The following is a 13,405-nucleotide window of genomic DNA, read 5'->3' on the forward strand; positions in this document are numbered from 1 at the left end:
CCATCAACACACACACACACACACTCCACAATACACAATGTCAGATCTGCTCATCTAATAGCCCTCAGCTAATAGGTGTCATTTTGGGGGGTTTTGGGGGGTTTTTTTTGATTAAGATAACAGTTACTCACCATAGATGAAACAAATTCAATTTTACAGCAGACTATAGTTGGCTACAATTAAAAATTTCACATGAACAGCCATGTCAGATGTGGCAACCTTCATTGGTCATTAACAAAGAGAGATTACTTGGTACTTGTGAGCTGAAGTGATGTGTGTAATAAAGAGCTAGAAAAACGTGTAGCAGCACACAATGCAGAGGTAAGTACTTCTGCATGAGGGGCGTATGACTAAGGCAGGAAGACTGCAAATGGACTGTAAATTGACAAAAATGATAATGCGACATGGCAGACCATCATCATCGTGTGTCCGTGAACAGAATGTCATTGAGAAGTAAGAAATGTGATTTTTGCATTGAAGCGCAGCAGAGCGCTCAGCCCTGTCCCCCCCTGCCTCCACCATGGAAAAAAAAAACCCAGAACAAACATTTCTCCTCTACGAGCCTTCTCGACTCCTAACCCCCTGAACTTTAAAGAGACCTGCAGATTCCCCCCTGGCAGTGAAGTCAAACAAGCTTGTGAGTGCTCATTATGTGTTGACTCCTCTCAGACCCCTGTAAGGCTTTCATTCAGGGTGGAGATGTGATCTATTACGCAGAGCTGTCTCTGGCCACAGCGGGCTTGCCTGGGCCGCTGGTGCAGCAGGAAGAGCCGCTTGGCCGCGGCCCTGTACTTCCGCGACATCAGGTTATAGACGACGGGGTTGATGGAGGCGCTAAGGTAGCAGAGAACCATGGAGGCCATGTTGAAGTTCTGGCTCAGCATGGCTGTTTCGTAGTCGTCCACCTGGGCGAAGAGGTTTCTGCCGATGTGGTACGGCAGCCAGCAGATGATGAAGGCCAGCACCACCACCACTGAGAGGGAAAGTTTGGAGAGATAAATTAGTTCGATAAAAGTTATATAAGTACACAGATATCGCTCTCATGTCTGTGCAGTAAGCTGAGGAAGCAGCTTATGTGGTGTTTTTTGTGTTTTTTCACATAAAGAGCACTAAATGGCCACGCTGCAGACTATTTATCCCAGCTTCTTATCAAGCACACTGCTGCTCGTAGTCTTCGATCACCGGCTCGAAATCTGCTGGTTGTTCAGGTACAAGATTGAAGACTGGGGATGACAGAGCACTAAGGTGGCACTAAGGAACCGTCTCCTATTACAGTTATTTTTAGCTGACTGTGGACTCCTTTAAAAACCAGTTAAAAACATTTTTTTTGATGTTATACTGATTTATTTTACTCTAATTTATATACAGCAGTCTAACTTCCAGGTTTGTCCTGATGATGAGGTTAATATGCAGGCAAGCGTTAATGACTGCCTGCAGATAAGATCTGCCATAACATTATGGAAGCATCATGGATCTCCATAAGTCTCAGCACATAACCGGGGCTTCAAAAATGTAATATTGTAAAACTTTGCTTCAAATATGCATCCACTGGCTCTTTAGTAAAAAACAAGGCAAACAAAAAAGCACATTCTGTGTTTTGGTATCCAGGTGGGTAGAGAGTTTCAGCGTTTATTAGTTCATTATTTTCACAGATATGCCTCCGTTTGTTTCCTGATTCCTGCCCAATACAGAAGAGACATGAAGATATTAGCAGGTATGAACAGACTCCTTGAATATTTGTGAATGAATGAGCAAAACTTATATATATGATTGGAAAAGGAAAAAAAACATCTTCAGTTCTAAAAATAGTAAAATTCTCATAAGACTCAGCTACTCTGCTTCATTATGTGAGAGTAGTTGGATCAGATTTAATGAATGGCAGCAATCATTTCAGATTGGTGCACTGATATATCTGATGTTCTACAGCAAAGCCTTTTTTTCAGAAGACCAAAATAAAAATAGTACACACAAATATAGAAAACTCGTGTGGCAAAAAAAAGTATCCAACTTACTTGGAGTAATTAAATTGTGTTCATGATGAGCTCATTTATAACGAGAAGCTGATTAAGAAAATTGGTTTTTGGGATCTTTAAGTATCCTCAGATCTGTGGTCTATGCTTACCCTTGACATTTGTTAATGACCAGCAGCAATTACAGCTAAATCAAAAGAGCTTCTCTCCTTCTTCCCTGAAGTGACTGGAGACTGTAATTGGCTCCAACAATGAAGTCACATTTTCACGTAAGCAGGCCAATTAGAGCGCATATGCAGCAGAAAGCTTTGCCGAGAAGAAAAGACGCCACAAATCCAGCAAAGAGCAAAGTCAGAAACAGTGGGTGAGGTAATCACTGAGTCACCAGTATTGATCACGAAGCCCCTGCAGAATAAATTACTATCAACTTGTAATGGTGGAGCAATTTCCGTAAAGACCGTTATTGTTTGTTCAATAATAAAAATAGAAGTGGATGTAGCTCACATCGACCGAAATATTCCTAAATTAACAATGACAGTAATCCATAAATTTAAGACATTAATTGTAGATTTAGTATGAGACTCCTGAGATGTTAAAAAAATAAAAACCAGGAACCTGGCATGGAATTTTCCAATAAGGCTGATTCATGCAGGTCCCTCATGGTGACAGTCCAATTTGGGATTCAGTGGGTACAAATGGCATTGTGTTTGACGACACGAGCTCTGCACAGTGTATGCTCAGCTAATGAACAGCATTTATATCCTAATACATACACATTTAGTTAATGTGGACAGGCCTGGCCCGGGTCTTTAACTGTAAAACAGTTTCCTGCACAGTCTACCAGAACTGCAAATTAAAGCAAATAGGTTTTTGCAGTGGCAGGACGTGATTAGCTCCAGACAAAATAGAGTAATTAACCAGCTGGTATCAACAGCAGCACACATGGAACCAGCTTTCTCTTGATCAAGACAGAAGTAAAACAAGAGCAAATGATATATTTTAAGGTGAAACTACTAGCTTTTAAATCAGTTCACCGACATGTGTGGCAAATACTGTGGCAAAGGCAGTGCAGGAAAAGAAAAAACCTGAATTCAGACGTGTCCGATATGTCTGCTGTTTGGCCTCAGCAGCAATAAAAAGGGAGACTGATCATATAAACTGATGCCTCCCTGAAAAAAGGGGGTCTTTTTTGTTTTCTTGTCTGTCCTGAAAGGTTGCACTGAATTTTGGAAAAAAGAGCAGCTCCCTCCTCCTGTAATCAGCTGTAAAATCCACAAAAATTTAAGGAGCTGGTCTCATTTAAATGAATTAAGGTGTTTTTAAATGATTTGGAGACAGTTACTTCAGGCTGTTTTGCCCTGTTGTTGGCCCTATTTTTACATGTTTTGTACCTGAAATTCAAACACCTTTATATACTATTGAACAAGCACTCTGATGTACTTATTTTATATGTTTTGGTTGGGAGTATTTTTGTCTGTCTGTCTGTCTTGGTGAGGATGCTCTTGCAACATAGATTTATAATCCTAAGAGTCATTGTATCCTGGATAAATAAAGTGAAATAAAAAATAATAATGGCATTACTCTTGAATTTAAGCAGATTCTAGGAGCAGCAGCAGAGAAAGCAGAATTTGAAGATCATGGAATACATTAAATTCCTCCGTTTTGTGCGAAATCAGTGATAATTATTATTTAAACGTTTATCTGCAGATGGCAAATGTGAGACTGAGTCACAGTGCTGGAACAGGTGGCTGTCTAATTCTTAAAAAAATCTCTCTGATGTACAAAATGTGACACTTTTAGAACCTGTAAAAACGTGCGTGCTCTGCTGGGAATCAGCATGCCAGAGATATATACTTCCTGCATTGATGGAAATGTTCTTACTCACCCAGGATCTTGACCGTTTGCCTGTGTGACCTCTCTCGGGCCAGCGCACAGGGGCCTTGCAGGTCATTTTTGCTCTTCCATAACTTGCACCCGATGGAGCCGTAGAGAAAGATGAGGCAGAGCATTGGGCAGAAAAAGTATGTGGTGGACACCCAGAGCATGATGTGCAGCTGTCCCGAGATGATAGCGTAGTTGGTGTGCTTGCACTGCCCCGTGTTGTAATCTGGGTGTGTTTCGTTGTCATACTCGACCCCTACCAAGAAGAGCGTGGGAGCTGCAGAGACCAAGGCGAAACCCCACAGGGCAAAGATGATGTACTGGACCCTGCGTCTGGTCACCACCACCTTGCTTCGGAGGGGGAAGCTGATGGCCAGGTAGCGCTCGATGCTCAGTGCCGTGATGTGAAGGATCGTGGCCGAAGTGCAGCCCTCAAAGATGTAGTGATACAAGCGGCACACGACTTCCCCAAAAAGCCAGGGCACATACTTCCACAAGCGGTACAGATCAAATGGCAGGCACAGGAAGATGATGAGGTCAGACACTGCCATGCTGGAGAGATAGAGGTTGGTGGTAGTCTTCATGTCCTTGAAGCGCTGGATGATGAGGATGGTCATGGTATTGCCTGTCACCCCGACAATGAAAATAAGGATGCAGATGACAGTGACAGGGATAAGGGTGGAGGTGGGGAACAGGGAGCCCTCGTAGTGGTGGTCATCTATGTTGTCCATGTCCTCTGCTCCACCAGCATGAGGTCTTGACCAGGGCATGCCAATGTCATTAAGTGCTGGCACAGTAAAGATCAAAATCTGGCCTCAGGGACCCACTGACAAGAGAAAAATTACATGTTAAAGAACCAAAACAAATGCCGTAGACTTTTCATTACTGCAGACATAATATGAATACTGAATTTGGATAAATCATAAATAAACTCACTGCACATAATAAAAATGCCACAATGACACTTGATGGTAATGAAAATGCAGAGTGATTTTAAGCATTGCACAAAACTAGATTTACACAAAACTACATAATAAATAAAGCACTGCAGGTTATAGTAAGTCATGCAAACCCACTAGTACAATACATTAAACCTTAAAAGGAAACTTGATGGTGTAAAATAAATTTTTGCTGGTGATGTTACCTTGCAAATGGAGAGATCTTTCAAAGTTGAAACTTTTTGCAGTCCCTGTTGTGGTTCTGTGTGAGCCGAAGGAGAGCAGCAGTGGCAGGAGGATCGCATTGAAGTGGCAGAGCCTGTCCTGGTGCTCAATAACTAGTTGAGCTGTGAGAGATGAAGAAAGGAGCACCTCCTCCACAGCACCCTCAGGAGTCCAGGAGTAACAGTGTGGCTCTCTGTTGTTTGCGTGTGTGTGCCTGGGTAATCTTTATAATCAAATGACAACAGGACAGATGATGGTGAAAGGCAAAAGACGGAAGGAACACCCTCCCCCCCAGATTGAGGATCATATTATTCTGGGTTGAACATGAACCCAAAAGACATAAACATATAAAAATGGCTCTTAATTCAATGATTCATGCAACAGTCAGTGTGCGTTTGCTGAGCTGTTCGGAAGTAGTGACTGAAAAATATGTTCTGTATCTGCTCCGCTGTCCACCAGCCCCATCTTTCTCTGAGTTAGGTATCATCTCAGGCTTGTTCTAACAAACCTTAAACTTCAACAACGAAGGTGAAGAAGGGACAGCGAAGTGGTTTTTTTCTTTGACTTTTCTGCTTAGTTAGGATTTTTAATAGAAGAATCAAAGCTTTAACTCGGGGTGACCTCCAGAGGGTATTGTGCTGAGTTCTTGACTCCACGTCCCACTAATCCATAAGGTTTAGAGACCGTTTTAAGGCTTTGGAGAGTGCTGATAAGTATGAATATTAGAAAACTGCAACCTCTATGTGAATTGAACTGTCCTGATTCTTCTGGAAAATTACATTCCTGAAGTGAATTGCAAACATGAGAGCAGAGGGGTACTTTCACTTCCTGAAACACCGGTTTTCTGATATTTCTTTCAAGCTAACACTTATCCCCACGGTCCAGATGACCGCTGCTTTGCTCTGTTGTTTCACAGCCACCACATCCATTACAACTCGATGAACCTTTCAGAAAAGAGACACACTGACATTAGGGTGTATTTGTGTGTTTACACTGAACTGGCCCATGACCAGATGAACCAGTCGGACCTAAGAAAGGGTCAGTGTGAAGCTCTCTCCTCTGTCATTGTTTGCGCTGTCACAGGGAGGCCTTGTTTGCTTGTTTTGAAAGGGTTTCCAATCCATCTTTCAACAACAGCCAATGTTGTCCACAATGCAGGAACCGAGATGAGTAAGCACACTTTCGCCTTCATTAATTACGCCATTTTTAGTTGTATTGCTTAGGTATGTTTGTGCAAAGAACAAAAAGTCTCCCATCCCCACAACTTCACACACTAGACTGAGCTTCAGAGTCACTATTATTATATCTTATGATGTTTTATACGATTATTATACAATTATAAACATTAAAAAAATCAGGACATTGAAGAATGTTAATAAACTTGTAATCTTTTAATCTTTTTAATCTTTTCTGTTTTTACATTTAACTCTAAATACCGTCGCCAGCCATCTCATTAGAGACGTTAACATCTAATCAGCCAATCACATGCCACAATCTCAATGCACTTTGGCACTGGGGTGCTAAAGTTCAAACTGAGTATCTGAATAGGGGAGAAATGTGATTTTAGCGGTTGAACGTGGCATTATTGTTGGCGCCAGATGAGCTGGTCTGTATTTTAAAAACTGCTGGTCTACTGGAATTTTTTTCACACAATTACGTCTGGGGTTTACAGAGAATGATAAAAGAAAGAGAAGAGGGTTTATGCAGTGAGTTGCAGCTCTCTGGGCAAAATGCCTTGTTGATGTCAGAGGTCAGAGGAGAATGGCCAGGCTGCTTCTAGCTGACAGGAAGGCAACAGTAAGTCAAATAATCACTTACTACAGCCAAAGTATGCAGAAAAACATCCCTGAATGCACAGCGTGTCACATCTTGAAGGAGATGGTCTACAGCAGCTAAGAACAGAAAAGCTACAATTTACAAAGACTCACAAAGCTGGATGATAGAAGGCTAGAAAAACATCGAATGGTGATGTTTTAGTTCCTGCTGAAACATTCAGGTCAGAATTTTGTGTTATGGTGTGGGGAAGGTTTTCGTGGCATATTTTGTGTTCCTTAGTAAACAAATGAGGGTCTTTTAAATGCCACAGCCCACCAGAGTTTCACTGATGGCCACGCCCTTTTCTTTATAACCACAGTGTAGCTGTAATCTTCTAATGGCTGTTTCCACAGAGACAATGTGCCATGTCACAAAGCTCAAACAACCCGAATCTGGTTTTGTGAATGTGAAAAGGAGTTCGTGTACTCAAATTGCCTCCACAGTCACCAGACCCCAACTTAATAGAGCTCCTTTGGGATGTGGTGAAATGGGAGATCCAACAAATCTGCACCAACTGTGTGATGATGTTAAAATGGGTCAAAATCTCACGAGGATTGTTACCAGCATTTTGTTGAATCGATGCCACTAAGAATTCAGGCAGTTCAAGGCAAAAGGAGTCTGAACTGTTACTGGGAAACGTTTATTTTGACTGATCGCTCACTCACAAGGTGTTGCCACAGTGGATGGATCCAAGTTTGTTTTTCCTTTCTGATACAACCCTCCTAGGGATTGGTGTGTCATCCAGGCCTCTAACCAGTGAATGTATTAACCACTACACTATTCAGCCACTAAGGAGTGTATAGCAATCGAAATATAGTCCCTTAACACTTTTCCCATAATTCTGCTTCTTTTCCGGATGTGGCTAGAACAGCATTGAAATTTGGATCTTCACCCTTACCACCAGAGAAGCAGCAGTTCTTTATTGATCAAATTTTTCTAGTGACTGGAAAAAAGTTATAACCATCAGGAGATATAAAGAAGGGTGTTTGAGGTCCTCTTGCCCTCAAACACAAGCCAGTCGTTCAGACACAAGTGCTGCCAAAGTCATGTTGTGCACAAATAGGTAATCAAACACTCACGTGTACAAACTTGAAGCCGGACGAAGAATTATAAATCTTTTATTGTGCATGGATCCTTTGTAGATATCATGACTATACAGATACACTTTAGATACATATCTATGATTATACATTTTTCCCATAACGAACATTGTAAAGTGATATGTCTGGTAGTATGTATAGTATAACAAATTTTCATTTTGGAATGTACGGTGTATGAGGTAACTGCAAACATTAAAATTACATAAAAATGGTCTGTTTTGTGCATATTTTACTCATTTTTGTAGCATTTTGTTAATCTCCCCAGCCAAAGGTAGTAAGCCCCCGGGTGAAGAGGTGTTAAAATGGCACGCTTTGCAATTGCTATCAAAAATAGGAATTTTGAATTTATTTTTTTTTAAATGACAAAGAAGAGACATTTGCAGAATGTCTGAAGGACCAAATCATGTAATTATCCAGGATGTTTTGCAAGGTACCTGCATTTCATTTTGAAAGTTGCAACAGCAGTTATCTGCCCAAAACCAAACACTAGACTCTACAGTCAGATTACCACTGAAAACTCAGCTTAGCAACCTGTTACAAATACTTAACACACAGAGAAAAGGCAAATTTAGATTCACAGGAAGTACATGATAACACATTTTGTTTCAGCTTTCAATGATTCATGACTACTCAGGATTTTTTTCTTCTTTTAATGTTCTGGAGAGTATTAACTTATATTACTTCAATATCATAAAAAAATATACTTCACACATGTATGACTTGACAAAAAGAAACCAAAATAAATTTAATACATACAACTACTTTCCATTTCTCTCATGATTATGCACGTTTACTAAACACCAAATGAATTTTGCAAAAGTAAAATGAAACACATTGTAGTGTTTTCTAACACTAAAAGAAAACCATAACAACTGAAGAGAAATTAAGAAAAAAAAAAAAAAAAAATCTCCCAACGTTTTTTTCCTCTCCAATTAAGGCCTCTGAAACAACTTGTGATATTTTCCCTCTGGTTTTCTATTTTCAAATCCTTTTTTTATTTTTTTTATTTATTTTTTTCATTTTTGCTGATTAGCTGTTTCAGTGACACGTCATGTGATTCTACAACTTTTAAAAACACCCAAAACATATGAAGGGCTTTCACAATCTCAAAGTGTGTTCTATAAAATGCATCACAAGACCAAGACGCAGTCAGTCGAGGTTTTCTTTCACTAAGGTGCAAAATCAATTACTGGGGAGAACGAAATAAAACAGAACATACGAGAAAGCATACATTTTTTGTGCTGAACAACAATATCTCAGAGTAAAGCAGCTGCATGATTGTAAAAACAAGCTACAGTATAACTATATGATAGTAAAAATAATTAGAATTCACTGTTAGTTTGGTTTTTGTTTTCTAACTTTATATTGAGCATTTTTTTTCCTCAAACTTACAGATCCTTGTGTCTTCACTGTACAAAAATATACTAACATTTCTCCAGTCATTTTTGCATCCTTAAACATTCTGAACATCAAAAAGGTTGGAAAGTGCTAAATGAACGTCCTACTAATGTGAACAAGGTTAACTCTTCAGATTCTTCTTTCCCTAGACTTCTCGAACAAACTCCAGCATGGGGAATCACGTCCCTTCGTGTGGCCCTGAGGCCCTCCCAGCCGTGTACCGCAGTGGCACAAACTACATACAGTAAACACATCTGGACACACCTCACTGTGCAAACACTGGCCCACCAGGTCCCAGGATCAAATAGCACATAGGTTTACACCTACAGACCATTTTTGGAACACATCTATCAAAAACAGTTTCTTACTGGACACTTAAATGGAAATATAAATAATGACTATTCCTATACATTTTTATATATATGCGCCACTTCTCCCCATCCCAACGCAAACCCTATCCCTATGCTTTCTGAGTTCCTTTTGCACAGGAAGTTAATCGTGATGGATTAGGCATTTGGACTCAACAGATACCACAACCTTGGAGCGGGGTGACAGAGGCAGGAGAGTCAGGAAGGTATCACAGGTGCCAAATGAGACGTTACATCCTCAATTTATAACTTCCATTTAGCGCCCACTCACCCGCCCATCCTCCTGCTGCACCCCAGTTCGGCTAATGCAATTACTCCGTTGAAACTGGAGAATAGTAAGTACAAAATAAAGAATACAAAACAACAGAGAGACAGAGGGGCAGGGAAGAGTAAAGCTATAACCCTGAAGCTGGGGGGTGCAGACTGCTCATTTGATGACAAAGTATTGGATGACAAAAGCGATGAGAATGGCGATGACGGCAAAAACCATGAGGAGGAGGAAAGCGCACTGCTCGTCGCTCAGGCTCTGTCTGGCTCGGGTGGACTCTGTGCCGATCCTGGATCCTGAGCCGACCGCGCTGCCGGCCAGCGCCGGATCATTCCGCTGGGAGGAGAGGGTCACCGTGGGACTGTAGGGACCGCTCAGCTCCGGGGCGTCCTGACACTGCCTGATAGCACATACTCGGAAACGATAGTCACTGTTGGGCTGCAGGTTCTGAACATGGAAGGTTGTGGCAGAGCCTTTGTAAGCCTGCGAACAGGAGAGAGGAAGAGATTAAAAACAGTATATAAAATTATAGAATACATTTAAAGAAGCTGTACTGAACAACAAAGATGAAAATTAATCTCTTTCTTACTGCTTCTGAGTAACTTCAGTGACAGAAATAATGAAAATACACTTGTATCTCTTCTAACTTTTATTATTTTTCCAATTGACAGAGTATTTTTGATTCTTTTCATTAGACTTGTCCTGTTTTTCGCCTTGGAAGACGTAGGAAGCCATCTGCCTCAGCCGTCTGTCCAGCTGACACACCCACAAGTTTTTAGAGGACCTTGTGAACCTGATCTGCTTGGTTGCCGTAGTGACACTTTCTTTGATTCTCTTTAATGAGTGAACAAACGTTTCATTTGAAGCCTAAACTTTAATTAAGCCCACCACATAAAATCAAAATCAAAAACAATTGCACAAAAAATTACAGCAGGAGGAGGATATGAGCAGTGTTATTTAAATACTGGATGTCAAACTAGCAGTGATACAAAAATTACTTTCTTAAATATGGGTTTTGAATCCAAGCCACCAAGACTGACAAAGAGGGAAACAAAGGGGGATGGTAGCCATATATTTTAGCTTCCCGATTCAATTGCCATATATGATGTGGTGAGATTAGCATAAGCCTGCAGAGGCCATTATTTCATGTTAACATGGCCACAGGCCATTGAGAGGGATGAATGTGGTGGCAGGGGTTAGACACCTGGTATACCTCATGGATCAATGACCTTTGCGCATAATGGGCAATTTAAAGCCAGCAGTGAGTAATACAGAGTGCTGCTAAGCCACAGCAAAAGCATCAAGGCCCTGGGATCCATCTGTATCCCACTCTGCATAAAAAAGGCCACTGTGATGTATGGTGGGTCACATGAAGGTAACATAGAAGGACATAAAACACAAAGGAGGGGTACGAAACCTTCACAAGACAACATCTGTACCTGTTTAAAATCTGAATTTCCTATCATACACTGCAAGCTGTAGATTACTGGGTCCCCCTTCATAGGCGGTAGGGCCTCCCACGTGACTTCGCAGGAGTTATCATCCAGACGCTCCACTTTAGGGGCTGGAGGGTAAAGTTGGAAATGAAAGAGAGGGAAAACAGTGAGCGGTGATGAAGACAAGCAATACAGGCGACTACTTATTTAACTGCTTTAAAATAGACTAACTAGAAATGTAAAAAAAAAAAAAAAAAACCCCAACAAAACATCACTGACAGCATTAGAACGGTACACACATGTAGACCTATGCAACACACTCTGCAGCTGAAAAATTAGGCCACTGCAGTCAATCCACATGGACTCCCATGTTAAATGGCTAGCTTTAGAGCATTTAAACACATATTTAGAGCCTGACACAGTTTGCCCCTTGATGGCAACTTTACAGTAGTGAAATATCTAACCAATAATCAATCAATGCAGTCTTGCTGTGTGCCTGTCCAAGAAGTCTGCATCAAATTGCACTTGAGTTCTGAAGATTAAAATCTGGCATTTTATTAGTGTGTTACTTAACACTAGTTAGCAGCCATGTGTGTTTGCAATTAGCACCGTTTACAACAGTAGCCTGCTTTGCAAACTGATCCAAGTCCTCCCTCTGATCCAAACATGGTCAATTCTGGCTATTCAACATCTAAAACACTACCGGTGGTTATATCCAGGCTATGAAATGGCTTCATTTAAACACAGGTAAACTGAACTGCTATTTATCTGAGATTCCCTTTGAAGGGTGGTACATTACTGCAATGGAAATGTGTAAAAAGGCTTCTCTGGATTAAAGTAACCAAAACACCATTTGAAGTGAACCCCACATAATGTGTATTCTACAAAATAACGGGATGTAGCTTTGTTGACAAAATAGTAACAGACATCAAAGTTCCCAAACACTTTGAATGCGAGCTTTGGGGGATTTCTGAAAATGGAGCTCCTTCAGACACTCCTAGCTTTAATACAAGAGTACTTGCTTTTATATGAACAGTGACTCAAGCTGATGGATAAAAAAGTGAATTTTAGAGAACTTAATGTGACTGTTCCCCATTAGCAGAGTACCTAACTGTGAGTCATGCTCTTCCTTAGGTAGGTGGCAATTTGAGCAAAAACAATAAAAAAAAAATACGTGGTTGTACTGGACTGGCTGAAAGTGGCCTGGTAATGCATGAAGAGATGGAGCGGCAAGTAGCATTTTAGTCCTTTGTGCCTTTGTGATATGAGACGTTAAACTCAGTGCTGAAATGGCTTGTCTAAATTCAAACTGTCTATATTTGAGAGTCCACTTCACTGTGTGGGGAGACCAGCAGTGTTGAGTAACACTGACAATCTGGCACATGACTGCCTGATTCAAAAGAGGTGCCGCACTGAGAATAAAGCCTACGTCCTCATTACTGACTTCAACGCGTAGGATCAAAAGAGGCTCTGCAGAGGCTGGCAGAGACCAGACCACAGAGCTGATCTACACGACTTTTGATGAGAGCAGACGAGTGAATCTGTGGCAGTTTGGTCTTACTCAAATGCAAGTCAAGCTTGGGTCACCTCAGGTTAAAAGATGAGCACACAGTGTCAAGCTGTGAGTGTCTGTAAAGATAGTAGGAACTGTTTAATGCTTAGGATAGGCAGAGAAAGAAAAAAAAATGTGGCACTGTACCTTTCAGAGGAGCTGGAGGAGAACGTGGGGTAGTGAATGTGTAAACATTGGAGAAGGGCCCTTCGCCCGCCTCATTAAAGGCCTGGATGCGGAACGTGTAAGAGGTAGACTCATTAAGCCTCTGGACTTTGTGTGTGTGGCATGGTCCTTTATACAAGGATATAAATCTGCAATGACAGGAACATGGACAAAGAGAAAGGATTTAATGAGCAAAGGACAAATATTAGAAAAAGCAAATGGCATGAGTGACTTCTCTATCTGAAAGTATAGAGTGGCAAAAGGTATATCATCAGTTCCTGTCTCCTTC

General features: G+C 41.1%; 2 protein-coding genes across 4 annotated transcripts in view; both read right to left on the bottom strand.

Moving 5' to 3' along the window:
• Positions 1 to 665: 665 nt before the first annotated feature.
• On the bottom strand, positions 666 to 5,074 carry mlnr (motilin receptor). Its single transcript, XM_031751278.2, has 3 exons — positions 4,996 to 5,074; positions 3,856 to 4,677; positions 666 to 973 (listed from the first exon to the last, which is right to left on the bottom strand). Exons 2-3 carry the CDS (start codon positions 4,619 to 4,621, stop codon positions 666 to 668), a joined length of 1,074 nt encoding a protein of 357 aa, XP_031607138.1. The 5' UTR covers positions 4,622 to 4,677; positions 4,996 to 5,074.
• A 2,857-nt stretch (positions 5,075 to 7,931) lies between these two features.
• Positions 7,932 to 13,405, bottom strand: part of fndc3a (fibronectin type III domain containing 3A) — a 47,516-nt gene continuing 42,042 nt past the window's right edge. For all 3 annotated transcript variants that reach the window (XM_031751281.2, XM_031751280.2, XM_039622623.1), the window contains 3 exons: positions 13,099 to 13,265; positions 11,403 to 11,527; positions 7,932 to 10,446 (listed from right to left, as the gene is read on the bottom strand). In XM_031751281.2, coding sequence (XP_031607141.2) covers positions 10,123 to 10,446; positions 11,403 to 11,527; positions 13,099 to 13,265 — 616 coding nt within the window. In that variant the 3' untranslated portion in view covers positions 7,932 to 10,122. The remainder of the gene's footprint in view (positions 10,447 to 11,402; positions 11,528 to 13,098; positions 13,266 to 13,405) is intronic.

Source organism: Oreochromis aureus, linkage group 14 (assembly GCF_013358895.1).
Source record: "Oreochromis aureus strain Israel breed Guangdong linkage group 14, ZZ_aureus, whole genome shotgun sequence".
Classification (NCBI taxonomy): Eukaryota; Metazoa; Chordata; class Actinopteri; order Cichliformes; family Cichlidae; genus Oreochromis; species Oreochromis aureus.